General features: G+C 52.8%; 1 protein-coding gene across 3 annotated transcripts in view; it reads right to left on the reverse strand.

Moving 5' to 3' along the window:
* Positions 1 to 1,495: 1,495 nt before the first annotated feature.
* SEMA5B (semaphorin 5B) overlaps positions 1,496 to 17,972 on the reverse strand; it is a 118,921-nt gene continuing 102,444 nt past the window's right edge. For 2 of the 3 annotated variants that reach the window (XM_077767613.1, XM_077767614.1), the window contains exons 9-22: positions 15,931 to 16,066; positions 14,540 to 14,747; positions 14,234 to 14,441; positions 7,354 to 7,471; positions 7,031 to 7,212; positions 5,897 to 6,040; positions 5,529 to 5,676; positions 5,144 to 5,369; positions 4,739 to 4,957; positions 4,117 to 4,287; positions 3,863 to 4,012; positions 3,497 to 3,541; positions 2,848 to 3,053; positions 1,496 to 2,618 (exon numbers count right to left, since the gene is read on the reverse strand). In XM_077767613.1, the coding sequence (XP_077623739.1) occupies positions 2,460 to 2,618; positions 2,848 to 3,053; positions 3,497 to 3,541; positions 3,863 to 4,012; positions 4,117 to 4,287; positions 4,739 to 4,957; positions 5,144 to 5,369; positions 5,529 to 5,676; positions 5,897 to 6,040; positions 7,031 to 7,212; positions 7,354 to 7,471; positions 14,234 to 14,441; positions 14,540 to 14,747; positions 15,931 to 16,066 (2,320 nt within the window). In that variant the 3' untranslated portion in view covers positions 1,496 to 2,459. The remainder of the gene's footprint in view (positions 2,619 to 2,847; positions 3,054 to 3,496; positions 3,542 to 3,862; positions 4,013 to 4,116; positions 4,288 to 4,738; positions 4,958 to 5,143; positions 5,370 to 5,528; positions 5,677 to 5,896; positions 6,041 to 7,030; positions 7,213 to 7,353; positions 7,472 to 14,233; positions 14,442 to 14,539; positions 14,748 to 15,930; positions 16,067 to 17,972) is intronic. The other variant, XM_077767615.1, reaches the window with a different exon arrangement.

Here is a 17,972-nt window from a genome sequence, read left to right on the forward strand (position 1 = left end):
TTCTCTAAATTTTCTGTAATACATATGTATTACTTTAATATAACACACACACACACACACACACACACACACACACACAGTTATTTGAAGTCAAGAAAGCCCAAGAGGCCTAGAGCACCCAACCCTGCATTTCCCTTCCTCTTTTGCTGAGTGAGCTGGGCCTAAGAAGCCCCCGACTTTCACACTTCAGCTTCCTGACACCAAGCTGCCATCCGTGTGGCCTCAAGCACCTGCCAGAGAGCAGCACAGCCTCCCAGGAGTACATTCCTGGTTCCCTCTTCTGTGGGCCAGGGCTGGCCATGGAGCAGCCTTTGCCAATTATGCAAGTTGATTTGCATACAGTGTGGGTCCCTTAATGCATTCTGAATGGTCATGCCTCCAGAGCCACAACAGTTTCTATAAAAAGAGAATTCAGTGTGTGTGTGTGCGTGTGTGTGTGTGCGTGTGGTATTTTGCCATGGCATCCACAGCTTTTCATTCCCACTGATGCCATTCTAGTCAATACAGGGTGAGCATTAGCTGGGTATTTCTTCATTAGTACTTCTAATAGACCTGTCTAGTCCCTCTACTTGGACATGAGTTGCCCTTGTGAAGCAGGCACCCTGGGGCCTTGAACACTCTTGATCTTCACTGCCTGTACCAGGTCCAAGAGAATCAGAGACCCCAATATCTAACACACCCCATAGGCTCCCACAAGCTCCAGACTCATGATGTTAACAGGAACTCAAGAAGAAATTCCAAAGCAGAGAGCTCCTATGTCCCCTGAGCTCTCTCTGATTGGACTCTACCCAGGCCTGAGGACACTGCTACTTCATTTGCCCCAGGAAGCAAGCACAAGGGATTCCAGGACCCGGGGCCCAGTAATGCTCTTTTCCTCCTCCTTACCACTAGGATTACAGGCTTTACAGGCTGACCTACAAGTAGAATTCACTGGGAGACCTAGGAGAACTGACCCAGCCAACTAAGTTGGGAAACTGCTCTCTGAATTTGCATGTCCATCAACTCATCTCTCTCTCCCTCTCTGACTTGGTGGGCTGAGGCTTCAAGGTTTTTCCTTATTCCAGCAAAACCTATACTGGGCTTCTCCCACTTCACAGGCTTATTCATTTCTCAGTCAAGTTCGGTTTTATTAAACTCAGCTTTATAAATACCTCATAACACAACCCTCATTAGTACTTCCCTGCTGGATGCATGCATTTCCACTCTGGAGCTATTGCCTGGAAGAGCTGCTAAGGGAAAGGACAGAAAAATCTCCTGCTGTGTTGCCTTTGGTGTATCTTGTTTCCCTACTTATGGTTTTGTTTGTCCCTAATTTTTTTTCCAAAAGGTATGTACATATATTCACAAGTGGAAAGATTCCCTCTATGAAAGTCAGACTCTATGTGAGTCATTTTCTCTACCCTGAGAAGACCATTTATTACCCCAGTGCATTGCTCTGACTGACTACCCCATGCCAAGAGGAGCCCACACACATATGCACAAAGACAGAATTACATTTGGAGACTGGATATCATCTTTAATTAATAATGCCACAGTCCAACATCCTTCTTGTTACTGTAGCATGGTGTGTGTGTGTGTGTGCGTGCGTGTGCATGTGCGTGTGTGTGTGTGTGTGTGTGTGTGTATTTTCCTGAACAGACGAAGGGCCAGCAGAGACTCCCAAGCAGATCTCAGCCAACAGCTCTACTGAGCAGCAACTGGAAGACAGTCTCCACAGTGGCACGGAGGCCGGACTCCTGCCCGCCTTTCTTCTGGGGCACCTTCTGTGCATTCTGATGATAAAGCTGAGGGCTGTGCCAGCCCGGGTTAAAGGGCTTCTTGGCGAAGTTCAGTCTTCAGTCCCCAGCGCTTACTGCCTCTGACCAGAGGGATGTCCCTGGGGAAAGTACAGCCTGCTAGGCAAAGGTGGACAACCTGGGCCAGCCTTGGTCCCCAGGTCACACTGGGGCAGCACCACAGCAGCCCAGCCCTGGGCGGAGAATCCAGAGCTCTGGGGCCATTTGATCAGTTCCTCTCAGAGATAATCAGGATGCAGCCTAGGCCCTTCCTGGGGCCAGCCAGAGAGGGACAGCCTCGGCCGGTTCTGGCCGCATGAGCATCACTTCCAACTCAAACCTAAGAGCCAGCTGTGCTGCCATCTCCACTCTCCAGTTCTTCGCACGCCCAGTAGGTCCACAGCCCAGACAAGGCAGGAGATATCAGCACGGTAGTGAATCGCAAGGAGGCCATGAGAGACCTGGGCTGAGCGGAACGGCAGCCATGTGCCAGCCTGAAGCCAGCCCTCTCCCCCATGGTCACCGCCAGCCAGAGCTTTTTGAAGTCGGCCGGGACCCCCACAGGCAAGGCAGCAAGTTCTTGGCCTGGTGCAGAAGGAGAAAACCAAACTGGCTCCACCGTCCCATTTCCACCTGCTCTGTGCCTTAAAAAGGCAAGGAGCTCAAGTCCCCAGGACAGTGTTATCAGCTGTTGGGGAAGCACCGTTGTCCAGGTGAGGCCTCGGGCCGGAAGCTGTGTTTGTTCAGTGGGCTGGGATAGTAGGTGGTTGTGTACACGTTGGTCTGCTGCAGTGGGTAGAAATTGGCTCTGTCATCAGGGATCAGGTTATTCTTGTTCAGGGTCTGTGGAAGAAGGTAGGAACCAGAGAGAAAGGGGTGAGGGAGAGATGGGGAAAGGGGACAGGCCAGGGCAAGGAGATCAGGGACTGGTCAGTGAAAAAAACATTCAGGCTGCTGACAGGGCTCACGAAACCCTGGACCTTCCCGAGGGCCCAGCCCAGTCATGCCCAGCTCAGGGCCAGAATCACTGTACCCTTTACCCTGCACTCTGCTTCTACATGTAGGCTCCCACCTTGAACTCCATGGGTGTGTACTTCTCGTTCTTGGGGGTGCCTCCACCCTTGTAGTGCAGGTGGTTGGGGGTAGCAGGATGGACAAGTGTGGATTCCTGGGACTGGCGCTGGCAGTGCTGGCAGGACAGGTACACTGCCAAGGTCAGCAGCCCCGAGCCCAGGAAGCAGGAGACACCTGTGGCTACCAGGTGGATGAGACTGAACCCTGGGAGAGGCAGAGGCAAGTAGTAAGGAAAGGGCTACTGTGAAAAGAAGAGACTCCTGACTGCCTCCCAGCAGGAAGTTCTGAGGTATAAAGAAGGGGCTTTGAGGCCAGAGCCAATGAAAACAGGAAGGTTGGGCAGCTTGCCACCAGCGGCCTCTCTTACAGGACTCCCTCTGGTTTAGGTCAGAGGAGGCAACCAGAAGGTGTGGAGTTGGGTGACTCTTCTTGGATACAGACTTGGTGACTGCCTCTTAGTTGGGGGGCATGGATGGAACCTCCCAGACCCTCCTATGCATGGTCTAAAGCAGCCAGGACCTCCACAAGGTTTGTCTCTGGAGCGAGAAGTTGAGAAACTCCAGATTTCAGGGTAGGGCTGGTCTCTTCCTTGGGGGTGGGGGGAGGTGAGGTAGAAAGCACCATGAGGTGGGGCAGGTTCCTTTTACCTCCACAGCCGGTGGCCTCCTCCATGCCAGAGGCAGGCAGGATCACTGCAGGAAGACAAACAGAGAGGGTGTTGAGGCAGGGAGGAGAGTAGGGACCCTCTGGGAATAGGGATATCGCTATCTTTAGGAAGACCCGTGGGTCAGCACTGGGACAGGGCCTGGGGGGCCTTCATTCCACCCTGGCCCCACTCAGAGCCTCAGAGGGGTCAGCCCATTCAGTAGATGAGAAGGGGCAAAAGCTTGAAGTGTGTGCCCCTCCCACTCTGGTGTTCCATCCTGGACCCACCAAGGTTCTTGAGAAGAGGAAGGAAGTTGGGGACACAGGGTGAGAAGGGTGGCTGTGAAGGTGCTGGCTTGAGGACCTACCAGGAATCTCACTGTAGGGGCAGGGGCGGCTCTGGCTGCTGTTTCCAGCACAGGTGCTGGGCCCTGGGACCAGCTCTTCACAGTGCCGGCTGCGGCTCTGGGTTCCGTCCTCAGTGCATGCACTCCACTCAGACCACGGTGACCAGCCTTCTGTGGGTTGTGGGCTGGGATGAAGTTAACGGCTCTGGGACCCCGCTAGTGGGGTTCAGAGGGATCCACGGTGCTCCCCAGCCCCGGCCAGATGTGCTCAATACCTGGGCAAGCCTGTGTAGCACACAGCGCCTCCTCTGTGTGCAGACCAAGACAGATGTCCTCGCCTGGGGAGGGCGCAGGGCTGGTGCAGGAACGTGTGCGTTGATAATGGCCTCCACCACAGGATGCTGAGCATGGGGACCATGAAGTCCAGCAAGACCAGGCACCCCGCACTGCAAGTGGACAGGGTGTGTGATGGGGGCTGCAGCTGCAGGCACAGCCCAAGACAGCCTTTTACCGTATTCCAAGCTAGGCCGCCCTGCCCTGGGCCACCCTGGCCTCATCATCTGCACCCCCCTCCCCGACCTCCACAGCCCACTGTTAAGGACTGCCCCTACCCCCTCAGGGGTGCAGTGGTAAATGAAGTTGCAGAGGAGACATCAAAAACCAACTCCACCTCAAGTCAAGCTCCTTATCTGGCTAATCTACTAGGGCGAGAGAAGAAAGTGACATGGAGGATGAGAAAAGGCCCTGCTCTGGGACGAGCCACTGTGTCCATGTTGAGGGCCCAAACTTGCTCTAGGGCCCACTGTACAGAGTTGGGGGGGGGGAAGATGAGGTCACCTGGGCATGAGATATGGCTTAGGGGTTCTACTAGATGGGGGACCCTAAGCAGAGGGTCACCTGGACAAGCCTGGGGGTTGCAGTCCTGGTACTCGGCGGCGTCGCCCACGCATGGCAAGCCTCCGTTGCGGGGCTCGGGGTTCGTGCACGTTCTCTTGCGAACACGGAAGCCCAGCTCGCAGTCCCTGGAGCAGGACGACCACGGGCCCCACGTGGCCCAGCCCCCGCTCACAGAGTGCGGGTTGGTGCTCCCGCTGCGCAGGAGATCCTCCACCAGGGCTGGGTGGGCACAGGTGGGGAGACTGGCCTCAGCGACAGGACACCCAGCAGCCCCACTCCCGCCCCACAGGCCTTCGGGCTTCTTCAAACCTCGCGATTCACCGCCCCGAGCGCTTTCCGACCCGGCCTCCCCCGGCCCCGCGCCAGCACTCTGAGCCTGGGAGGGAAGGGGCCGCGGCGCTGTACCGTCGGTGTCGCAGGCTCCCGAGCCATCCGCCGGGCAGGTTCTGGTCTCCATCCTCCTCCGGCCAAACTGCAGGCCGTGGGGATCCGGCAGAGGCGCGCGGCACGTGAAGCGGAAGCGTTGCTCCTGCCGCGCCCCGCCCTGAGTCACGTTCACGGGCAGCCACGGCGTCCAAGGCGTGTTGCGCCGCACTTCCGGGCAGGCCTCGGGGTTGCACGTCTTGAACTCCTTCGGGACGGGAGCGTGTGCTGTCTCACGGACCTGCAGCCCCAGGCCTGCCCCCCTCCCCCCCCCAACCGCCCGCCCCCCCCTCCCGCCCCCCCNNNNCACCCCCAGGCCCGCCCCCCCCCCCCCCCCCAGCCCACGGCCCCTTCATCCAGCCCTCACCACGCCGCAGCCTGGGCAGGAGTTGCCGTTCTCACAGGACCGCCGCCTCGACTGCACGCCGCCCCCACAGTTGCTGCTGCACTTGCTCCAAGAACCCCAGGACGCCCAGAAGATGGGCACCGGGCAAGGCGTGTTTTCGTTACAGAACCTGAGGGGAAGGTTGTGTGTTGGGGGGAGAGGGGCGGGTGGAAGAGCAGTCATGACAATAGAGAGCAGGCAGCCCCTTCCCTAACAAGGGGTCACTGGGAGTGCAAGGCCGGGAAGGTCAAGAACACTTGGAGAATCCAGGCCACCTTCTGGGAGGCCGGGAAGGTCTGGAATCTCCGGGCTGGCTTGTCAGAGGAGCCTCTGGCCACGCCGTCGCTTACCGCTCCTCCCGGCTCTTGCCCACGCAGATTCGGCCCCCGTGGCGGGGGGCAGGGTTGCTGCAACTTCGCTGGCGGACCTGGAATCCGATCCCACAGGACGTGCTGCACAGGGCCCACGAGGACCAGGGCGTCCACGCCCCATTCCTGGTGGGGGGGTCAGAGGGGCGGGGACAGATGACCCTCTGAGTCCTGGCTACCCAGATCTAGTCTGTATCTGGGCGGGTAGATTTTATGTTGTCAGACAGTGACACAGGAAATAACAGCTCTTAACCAGGCCGTCTCTGGCAGACTTATTTATGCGATCATTTGTTCCTTCATTCCCCAAACATGTGTTGAGAGCCTTCTTCCATGTTCAGGCTGTGCTCAGAACTAAGGGCACAGAGATAGGGCCTCCGGCATGGAGATACAGGGCGAAAGGATACATTCTCTAGAGAAGGCCCCAGTTGCCTTTGGAAGATGCAACCTTTGTTTCAGCCTTCTTGGTTGTCCAAGCCTTGCACTCAAACCCATGCTCTCTCCCCTGTTCTACATCAACACGTGCTTTGCTCCACCCCAGACACCATTCATTCACTGTTGTCTACTTTGACTCCAATTTTCAAGTTTTGGCTGTACCACTTAGTGGCTATAGAAGCCTGGGCAAGTTCCTGAAAATTTCTGTGCTTTGTAATACTCTTTATCTTTAAAATAAGGATAATGATTGTATTCCTACCCCCATGAGGTTGTTTTGACAGTCAAATCAATAAACATATATAGAATTGAGTTATTTTAAGAGAGCCCAAGGTCACACCTACAGTGGCAATTCAGGACTGGCACCAGGTCTGCCTGCTTTACTAACATCCCCTGCTGTCCCTTATATTTGGAACAGCAAGGCTTACTGAGGCTATCGTCTGTGACTCCTGTGTCTGTGCAGCCTTCCTTCCTCTTTGTTTCAAGAGCACCCACAGGGCAAAGACTTCTCTCCCGCTAGAGTGGAAACTTCCCCAAGGCTCCTGTTTTAACTACCTCTCCAGTCCCCTGCACAGCTCTGAAGTGGTTTCTCTTTGTGAGAACACCTGCCTGAGGATGCCCGGTTTCCTCTATTCCACACCCTCCAGTCTAAGGAGGCCCCCATCCAGGTTCTGTATCCTCATATACCTGGAACAGTTGGCGATGTGGATGGCTGGCCCCAGGCAGTCTTGGCCCCCACAGCGGGGTCGGGGGGAGTCGCAGGCTCGGGCCCGACAAAGGCAAGAGCCTGAATTGTCCCCATCTAAGTGCTCACATGGTTGCCATGGTGACCACTGGCCGAAGCCCCCATCCCGAGTCACATTCCGCACCTGCAGATACATATTAAAGAGGTCACACAAGTCACTGATAGAGAAGGCACCAGGTCCCAGGGGACATGGGGATTCTGATGGACAGTCACAGCCTGAATTAGGGGGAGAGGTCCCAGGAGGAGAGCATGAAAGGGTTCTCACAGGACACGCTGTTATGTTCTGCGTCCAGAGGCTCATGTTGGAGCTGTCCTCAAGCGTGCTGCACCGTTGCTGCTTCCCGTCCCAGCCGCAGTATGGGTCCCGTGCCCCCAGGCATGCCCTGCCAGACAGAGGTCCTGAGACTCAAGCCTGCTGGCCTCTCAGCCTCACCTGTATCCAGTGAACACATCTAGGTACTCTCCTCTGGGTGCCCTTATCCATCCAATTGCCCTTCATGGCAATAACTAAGCTCACTGAACACTTACTGTGTGTCAGGAATCATTTAAAACACTTTACAAGCATGAATTAATTTAATACATCAACCCAGTGAGGAAGGTACTGTTATTATCCCCATGATATATGGAGGAAACCCAAAGAGCGGGAGACGGATTGAAACCCTTGCCTTGCAGAGCCCACACAGTTAACCTTGTTTCCCCAAGCCTGGATTTCCCATACTCTTCATCTAGGTCCATGGGAGAAGATGTGATAAACAGAAATCCAAAGAAGCAGTGCCTCTCTGTCAGACACTATGGTAATAGAGTCCTAAAACATTACTGATGAAAGCATCTTAAAGACGGTCTGGCCCAGTGGTTCTCAATCCTGGCTGCACATTAGAATCACTAAAGAAGCTTTTAAAAAATATTGATACCTCCTCCCCTGTCCCAACAAAAATCTCTGGGGATAGGAAGGTTTTTAAAAGTTCCTAGGTGATTCTAATGGAAGCCAAGTTGAGAGTTACTGGGATCCAGAGTACAACCTTTTTGTTGTACAAAGGAAGAAACGCTCGGAGAGAAGGAAGAAGAGTTTCCCCAAGATCACACAAATTGCACATGGTAGAGCTGGGGCCAGAACCTAGACTTCCCGACCATGCTTTTCCCACCAGGCTCCTCCCCAGCTGGAGGCTGTGTCTGACTTCACACGCTGAGTGAACATGGGCCCATGCCTTAAAACACAGGCCCAGGGTCAGGGGACACCTAGGCATAGTCCAGGGTTGCCTGGGACATCCACATACTTGTGCTGCTCAGGAGCAGGAACCAGAGTTCAGTGTGTTAGCATCATGAGAATGAGCTCCGGCTGCCAGGAGAGGGGTCACACATCCCAGGTCCCCCTTCTTGGTCCCTCAGGGCTAGCCTATCTGCAGTGACCCAGAAAAGGTAATGGTTCACACACCAGTGAATGCCCCAAGGGCCTCCACTTCTCATATTCTAGGCCTCCTCTCTTCCCTTTTTCCTTCAGCCTTATTTATTGTATCCGTTACAGTTTTTAAACAACAACAAGTTAAATCTCAGGGTGCCTGGCTGGCTCAGTCAGAAAAGCAACACTTGATCTTGGGGTGATGAGTTCGAGCCCCCATGTTGGGTATAGAGATCACTAAAAACAAACAGACAAACAAATATGTAAAAATAATCAAATCTCTACTAGTAAGACGTCAAGGAGGAAAAAAAGTGTATGGAAAAAAATTTTAAGGTTATTTATTTTGAGAGAGACAGAGAGCACAAGTGGGGGAGAAGCAGAGAGAGAGAGAGGGAGACAGAATCCCAAGCAGGCTCTGTGCTGTGAGCATGGAGGGAAGTTATAGAATCAGGATCTGCTGTTCATTGCTAAGCAAAGAGAGTATCAGACTCTGGAGCCTGAAGGAAGTTCCCTCCAATACCTAGAGAGCCCACTGCCAACCCCAGGGGATACCCTGGATCCTTTCTGCCTCCTTTTCCCAGCCTCCACCCTTTTTCCTAGGCCTGGCTGCTCCACCGCAGTGGGCCTGCAAGAGCGGGTCTAGAGAGAGCAGTGGGACTGGGGGCAGAAACTGGACGTTTGGAAGCAGAAAAGGTTTTGGATAAAGGAGGTTCTGGACTGCAAGGAGGGTGGAGGAGTCCACACCATGACGTGACTCTACAGAGTGATTTTTGATTGGCCAAAGGGGCCAAGGATGCCAAGGGTTAAAGGAATATATGAAAGAGCCACAGGGTTGCTCTTTTTGGTGTTTCCAGGATAGAATCTCTCTTTCCACTTGAAGCTTCAGGGAAAGTCTCCTGTCAGGGGAGTTCTTTATTTTCAGTGGTTTAACAGACCATGTCAGGTTCCAGAGGCAAAAGAGCTTATATGAGAGACCTTGTTGCCAGAGAAGGTTGCAGAAGACAATTATGCCCCCTGCTCAGGCAGTCCCTGGCCTCATGTAAGGGAGGTGATGCCTGGGGCTTCAATGGGTGAGGGCTTTGATAGGTCCCAGTAAGCATACTCTGGCCACCCGGGAGTCCAGAACGCTCATCTGTTACTCAAGAATCTGTTTCCATTTTATTATTTTATTTTATTTTTAAAAATTTTAAGAAATGTTTTATTTCTGAGAGAGAGAGAGAGAGAGAGAGAGAGCGTGAGCAGGGGAGGGTCAGAGAGAGAGAGGGAGACAAAGAATCCAAAACAGNTGAGCCGAAGTTGGACGCCCAACTGACTGAGCCACCCAGGTGCGCCACCCCCCCCCCGCTCTTTTTAAAAATTTTAAAGCCATTTTATTCACTCAAGGACAATTTATATAAATTGTACAATGTAAGTGTGTCATATTTTTATCAGGGATCAATGGTTTGATTTGGGGGTATTTCACCAGCCAAATGCATCAAACTGGACATCATGGGACTAAATACAGTACATATGCAAAGTCCCAGCAGCATGTGGTTTTGAGATTCTGTTCTCTGGCTGACATTTGAGCCAAATTTGCTGCTAGCAAAGTTGACCAATCAGAACTCAATAAAGCCCACTCCTGAGGGTATTTCCCTCAGCTCTCAGAAGGCAGTATCAAACTCTAGAAGTAGCTGATGTGGTACTTTATAAGCAACATAAATTAAGTGGAAAACAAGAGAGCCATGACTAATGATTAATAATAATAATAAATAAGATTCTATCCACCAAAAAGAAGTGTCTGCCAGTAGAGAATATGGATAAAAGCACAAAATCTGAATCGGTTTATACAAGATAAAAGCAGACGATCCTGGAGGATTGCAATTTGCCTCATGCTACTTCTTTCATCTAGGGTCTAACCAGTGCTAGAACAATTGTTCCCAGTTTTGACTGCAAATTAGAATCTCCTGGTGATCTTTTTAAAAAGCTTCAGCAAACAAAATAAAAAACCCATCTATATCTGGGCCTTCTGGACCAGAGTAGGCCCAGGCGCTGGAATCTTTTAAACACTCCCCAGGTGATTCTAAAGAATAGCATGGTTGATCACTGCTTTTCTAAGGCTACATTGGTCAGGGTTCGTAAGCCAAGAGATGAAATGTCTTGTCTTTCCAGTGCATGACAGAATATGAAAGGAGAGAAGAAAAACACAGATTGGATGCTGGCCCCAGCCCCCTACCCCCCACCTCTGCCCCACTTAGGCTCCCTCACCCTCTCAGCCTGCTTTCAGTTCTCCCAGAGAGGAGACTAGATTCTCCATAGATATGCCTGCCCTGCCCTGCCATGCCCCTGCGCCTGCCCCACCCCTGGCCTTGGCCCTGGCCCTGGCTGCCTGAGGGAGCTTGCATGACTCCCTTGGAGCCAGTGCTTGAGCTCTCTTCTTGTCCACATTTGTCGCTTTGGGCCAAAGGCCACTCCAACGCTTACAGAGCAGGGAATGTTCTTAAGAAAATTAAAGCTCCAAGGAGAGAATTAAAGTGTGTCTGACTGTAAGAATGGGTAGCAATTGAGAGTTCCTTTCATAAAAGCAGCCATTAGACCAATAATATATCACCATGTCTTTTTTACTGCAGTGTCTTAAGCAGCCATTATAAAAGGGAACAGGTTCATTCCATGGGCTGGGAGGCAGGACAGAGCTGGTTGGTGGAAGTTGAAAGCGGGGCAGATTCCAGCACCCTGCAGCTATGGTCCCACAATGGGAGCTGTCCAAGGTGGAGCTTGAGAGCAAGTGGCCATTACTTAAGATGGCAGTGGAGGAAAACCCAGATTTCCTGCCTGGGGGAGAGGTGGAAAGGAGATACTCTGAGCCATGTTCCTGAGTGAGCTGGGGTAGGTGCCCCCACGCCTCCTCATGATGGAAGGAGAAAGGACGCTGTTCATGCATAAAACATCTGCTTTTTAGAGCCACAGCAACTCATTCCCTCTGCCCAATCTGTTGTGAGCCCTGGTCTCTCTCTGGTCAGGCCAGGATCCTGCCCTATGGGGCTGAGGTCTGCCTGAGTGATCAGGCTGAGACAAGCCCCTGGATTCTGGGCAGCGGAGGGGGCCTAAAAAGGCCTCTGCTTATCCACCCTCACCCTCCTGCCGGTTTTGTTACAAATGAGGAAAAAGGCATGAAATGTCTATCCCAGGACACAGTAAAACTGTGTGACAACCTGCCCCACAATAGCACAGATTCTCATATAGTGTGATAGTTGGCTTCCAGGCTCTGGAGTGCATAGATTGGTGGCTACACAGCCTCACTCTGGTCATTTTATTAACTTTGCAATAATGAGACCTTACATTTTCAGATCCACCTTGAGCTTTATGGCAGGATCTCACTTCACACATCAAGGGCTCAGAACCCAAATCCAGGAATTCAAATGGGGTGAAAGTATCAGAGTCCAAACTGACTTCTTTCTACCTTGCTGTTCCACCTGGCCACACTCTGCACCCTCCCTGTCTCCTCTCTGCAGCACCATGTGAGTGCTGAAATGTTCCAGCATCTTCCTTCCTCTGGTTTCACTGCAGACCCCATTACTTGACCCACACTAGCTCATGCTGGCTGACCATCTGCCCCTCAGCAATGCTGCTCACCACTGTCTGCTTGATGGTTGTCAAACACCTATTCACACTGCCTGTCACTCCACTCCCCCCACTTCAGTGCCTAGAGCCACAGATTGGGATCAAATCCTCCCTCAGGAATCTCAGGTGGCCTCAGTACTATTCCTCACTCCTCTCCTGCACCAAACTCCTCTCAGGCCAAATAACCAATCTGTTGAAGGATCAGTCATATGTGGAAGTCCATTTTGTGCCTTGGGCTGGGAGTGGTCCCCTGGTGAAGTAGAAAAAGTACTGGGACACTGGGTTTGCCTTTAAGGATTTATAACCTCTAAAGAACAAGGCACATGTGAGGGGTGCCTGAGTGGCTCAGTCAGTTAAGCATATGACCTCGGCTCAGGCCATGATCTCACAGTTCATGGGTTCGAGCCCCACCTTGGGCTCTCTGCTGACAGCTCAGAGCCTGGAGCCTGCTTCGGATTCTGTGTCTCCCTCTCTCTCTGCCCCTCCCATGCTCATTCTCTGTCTCTCTCTCTCTCAAAAATAAATATATAAAAGACTCTAAACACTTAAAGAACAAGACACATGTGAAAAGTTTATAACAACACAAGGATTAAAGAAGAATACAAGATATGGGAGAAACACACATGATTCATGTCATGCAGTGCTGCCTGTACTCAATGCTGAGACTCCAGAGAGCCCAGAAGGTTGCAGGGCCCCTAAATGCATTTGTGGAGATGAGAAAGGAATAAGGACACTAGCACCACTTATGACTTGTTGGGCTAGGCACTTCATGAATGTAATTCCCAATCCTTACAACAACTCTGCCAAATTAACTATCATTTACTCCGTCACAATGCCCCCGTTTTCCCCTGATGAGAAAGCTCAAAAGGTAAAGTAACTTGCTCACGATGACACAGCTAGTAGATGATGGAGCTGAGGGAGAATCCTAGGTGTGTCCAATTCTGCCACTTGAGCCCCGCCGAACTACACCCCACACATCCAATCCAGGCTGAGGTTTCTCTCCCCAGCCACACATCTACAGCTCTGAGGGAAATGAGAGTGTTTTTGGCCCATTTCTTGCCTCTCTCCTCTCACATGGACAGCTCTGCAAAGTGCCCTGAGTGTGGCAGGGCTTAGTAAGTGTTTGGTGTTCTGCTGGTGGAGCCATGTTCTGGGACTGAGGGGAGCCTGAGTGTCTGCTCACTGCTCTCCCTTTCTTCCTCCCTGGCTGCCACACCATGATGATCCAGTCTCCTTCCCCGCCCTCCAGACCCCTGCTCAGCTCCCAGCACACCCCAAAGGGGCTGGAGAATGACCCTTGGCAGCAGGGATATCATTTGTCTCTCAAATCTCAAGGACAGATGGGCACAGCCAGGAGGTTTCTGTGTTGCAAAGGCCACAGGACCCCACGTGGCTACGGCTATGCCAGCTAAGGCAGCTTTTGATTATCTCAAAACTGATGGGGCACAGCTCAGGGGAGCTTCACATGATAGGAATCTGAAATGCATTTCTGTTTGGCTTCGGAAGAGGTTTTGTTTTCCCCCTTAAATGCCAGTGCCGTTATTGCCAAATTTGTGAATCCATTCAAAGCTAAGGTCTCAGAAGCAGTTGGGAAGCAAACACAACCAACAACTCCACATGGCTCCTCACCTCCACCCCACCCAAGCCTGGCCTCTCTGCCTCTAAGTCCAGAAGGAAGAAAAGCAAAAATCTGGTGTTGACTCAAAAGCATCATCTTCCATCTCCCGCCCCACACCTAGGTAGTAAATACTGTGGTTTCAAAGAGGAAGACCTTTCTCTGAATTAAAGGGGCTGAGAATAAATCAAGCAAGCTAGAGCTGGCTGGGAGGCCCTAACTTTGAGGTTGACAACAGGGATAACAGCAGCCACCATTTGCTAAGCCCACACTTCCCCAGGCAGTGATAAGTGGTTTATGCAGACTATCCCAATTAACCTTTACAAAACCCCTGCAGATATTTTATGAGAAGGAAACCAACGTTCAGAGAGGTTAAGTGACTTGTCCAAAGGCAAATAAGGAGACTGGGCCAGGATGCCACCCTAGGTGGCTGCAAAGCTCTGCCTCTTAAGCGCCACCTCCGAGGTGGTGCGATTGGCGGGCAGAAGCCTCGGAGGCCGGGAGCCGCCCAGCCGCCCTCCCGCGGCCCCCGCTTACCCCTGGCTGCGGTAGGCGGCGCACCTCTCCAGCGGGACCCGCAGCACGCCGTCGCTCAGCCCCACGAAGAGCGCGCGGGCGCTGTGCAGGATGCGGAGGCTGCGCAGGGGCTCGCGGCGCCCGGGGGGCAGGACGTGCAGCTCCTCCAGATAGCAGCCGCGGAGGCTGCGGCTCGTCGTGGACAGCGCCTTCAGGATGGTGCCCGACTCTGCAGGGGCCAGATGCAGGTGGCCTTGAAGGCCCAGCCCAGCCCCCGCCCCTTGAGCTCTTCCCCACCGGGAACCGGGCTGGGCGGGGAGGGCTCACCCGTGCCGATGTAGAGCACATGGTAGAGCGTGTCCTTGGCCTGCACAAGGTCTACTACCAGGTGGGAGAAGCGCACGCTGTCCTGGGTGACACAGGGCTCGGGCGTGACCGGCTGCACAGCGTCGCTCATCAGGAACAGGCGCTGTGCGTCCTGCAGGCTTCGCTCTGTCAGGTTCTCATTGGGGCCCACCTCTGGCAGGGTGCCGCACTGCCGCGGGGAGGGGTGGGGTCACACGTGCCCAGCCAACAGGCTGCAGCAGTCCCCTATCCCTCTCCTTCCTCAGCGTAACCCAGGTGGCCACTGACAGCTTCTGATTCTCCAATCCCAGCTCCCCACCCCCAACATCCCTGGGCGGGGGGGGGGCTGCAACCCCTTACAGGGAGTGATGCCTCTTTCTTGAGAACTAAGAGAACATGAGGCTGGGAAGATGGGAAGGAGGAATGTTCTGGGGATAGTGAAGAGGAGGGGGAGATGAAATGCGGGCTGGGATTATTTAAAAATGAATCATCTGAGTGCCAATAACAAGTGTCCTGTGATTTTATGCTGTTGCTGTAGGTGCTTCTCCCCCAAGCTAGGCCACAATCTGCCTTTCCTCTCCTGGGTTCCTACCAGCTTGGAGTTCTTGTACCTTTTAAACACAAGCTGGAAGGCAACTACCATTTATTGAGCACTTCTACAGTCCAGGCACTGTGTCAGGTACATATTAACCCTTGCCTTTGTCTTTGAGGTTGAGAGTATCATCCCTATGTACCAGAAAAGGGTAAAGAGGCTCAAGGAGGTTGGGTGACTTGGCCAAGGTCAAGGTCACACAGAGGGAGGGCTAGATCTGGGTCAGGATAATCCCACTGCAAATCGAGAGTTCCTCCCCTGCTTCTTACTGCCCTGTGGGCAGGAAGTTGGATGGATTTGAAAGTCAATCACCAGTAGGTTCCTTTGCCTCATGGCTCTTTCCTCTTTTCTACCACAGCACTAGGGATGCTCCATCACCCATTGGCTCAGCCCTGACCACTCCTGTACTCAGACCCTCCAGGAATGAGTACCCAGGCTGGGTAGCCTACAAGCAAACTCCAGCTAAAGTCCCCAAATTCTGGCCAGACAGCTTGTGGGTGCTCTCCCATTCCCCTACATTGAGTCCCCCAGAGGTGAGACGTCACATTTAGAGACGGCTCAGAGCATACTCCCTTGCTCTGCATCCTACCCCCTCTCCCTGTCTCACTCCACAGTCTTAGATGTTACCACCCTCTCAGGGAACTATCTCAGACCCCACAGATGGGTGCAGACAACAGGGACAGGTGTGGTGTTTGTGCTGAGCAGCTGAGAGTCAGCTGGTGGCTGCTAGGCGAGGGAAAGGTGGTCTGTGAGGAGAGGGAGAGGAGAGGAAATGTTGTACCTGGAAGTTGGGGATGGGGTTAGCAATTGGGAGCCAGGCAGCCCTGGGGTTCTCCTGGTAGCGAAATGGGCCATTAAAAGCCTGGGAGATGGCACTGAGGTTGAAGGCGCAGACGGCAGAAGCGGCGATGCTGTTTCTGAAAGGCAAGAGATGGTGGGACGCTGCCCTCCCCGCAGGCCTCGAAGCCTGTATATCCCACGGGCAACTGTCAAGTCGTGACATGGTGCAGCTCCAAGGCTTACTGAGGACCTAGGGTGGGACTTCTGCTTTCCATACCATGGGACTGTCACAGAAGGAGGAGATATGGCCCTCACACTCTGGAAACTCGGGGAAAGACCCTCTGATGAGAAGCACTGGGGGATCATTCTGTCCTACTTCCTCATCCCTTTCCCTTCTCCAGTGGGAGGGTCGAAAAAGTTAGTGTTTTTCAAACATTCAGTCCACAGCTCACTGTAAGAGACCATTTCATATAACAACTCAGAATAGCACACACATGAGCACACATCTGTAAAGAATCTTCATGAAACAATACGGACCCTTACTAAATACATTATTGCACTCTGATATTTTTATTCCATTCTATTCTGCTTTCTTCATTTTATTTCATTTTTGAAGCTGGTTATCAAACCACTGATTCATGCTGCATCCCACACCCTGAGCCAGATGACTTCTGAAGACCCTTACAGTCCCAGAGTCAGGTGTTTCTATGAGTTTGATGTGAACAGGTCACAGAGGCCACACTGCTCCCCCAGATGTTTCCAGTTCTGTTCTCTGCATTTAGTCCCTCTCCCAAATGTGTCCACTTCCCACCCTCCCCCCGGGGTCAGCCCCCCTCATCTCCTGCTGGATGCTGTGCTGTCCTCTTGGCTGGCCTCCCTGTAGCCTGTCCAATCTCCTAGAATCCATTCTCCACACAACAGCCACAGCAAACATTTCAAAATGCACATCCAAGCTAGTCTCTGGCCAGCTTCAAGCCCTTCAATAATTTCTCCTTGCTCTTAGAATAAAGATCAAAACACTTAAGCAGTCTGTAAGGCCTTTGGGACATAATTCTTCTGGTCCCAGCCTCTCAGCCTCCTCTGCTGTTTTCTTCCTCACCCTCGCCCTCCAGGCTCCTGTCATGCTGGTCTCCACTAAGTTCCTCAAACATTTCTTTCTTCCTGCCCCTGAGCTCTGTGTGTGTTGTTCTTTTGGGCTGGAATGCTCCCCTTTCCTAGTTAACTCCCACTCATCCTGTAGACATCACTTCCTACAGGAAGGCTTCCCTGATCACCACCCCTCCATACTGGTAGAGGCTCTCAGCACACTGCCTTTGCCCTTTGTAGCATTTATCACAATTAAAACTGGGTGTTTAATAACCACCATTTCTAGAATGTAAGCTTCTTAAGGGCAGAGCCAGGTCCGCTTTTTCTTAATGGCCTCCCTGCTTCCTGCCCCTCCCCCCATGACACGCACCTGGCATGGAGAAGGCACACAATACATAAGCTTCTTACAGTCCATACCCATGTCATCACGCCTCCCTGATGCGTCTCCAGAAGCTCCTGCCCTTGCTCACAGCTGCCCACTTTCTGGTGCTGACTTCCAGGCTGGTCACTAAGTCCTGGCTATCAGCTCATGGCTCTCTGGGCTATGCTGCATGTCTGCCCCCTGCCTTGGATAGCCTCTCTGTTGCCATTTCCCAGCATCCCTCTCATCCCTGTCCATCCCCTCAGACTGTCCTTCTTATAGCTAGCCTGGCCCTCATCCAACCCCTGCTACCTGGGGCCCAGGGTAAGCAGACACCACTCCAGGGTGCATATGTTTTGGAGGTCCTTGCAAAGCAGCCCCAGCAGTATCCTGTACAACAGATGTGCTCCTTGGCCTCTGCTGCCCATTCAGCATTCTGTTCATGAAAATCACCTGACCGGGTCAGCCTTGACACAGAAGGGGGCAGTAGGGGGAGGGTCTCATGATCTCCTCATGTCTCCTCAGGCAACAAAAAGGGTTCTAATTCCCAGCCTGTGTTTCCCAGTGCCATCAGGACTGCCAAAGACTCTGCTGGT

Source organism: Crocuta crocuta, unplaced genomic scaffold (assembly GCF_008692635.1).
Source record: "Crocuta crocuta isolate KB4526 unplaced genomic scaffold, BGI_CrCroc_1.0 scaffold45, whole genome shotgun sequence".
Lineage (NCBI taxonomy): Eukaryota > Metazoa > Chordata > Mammalia > Carnivora > Hyaenidae > Crocuta > Crocuta crocuta.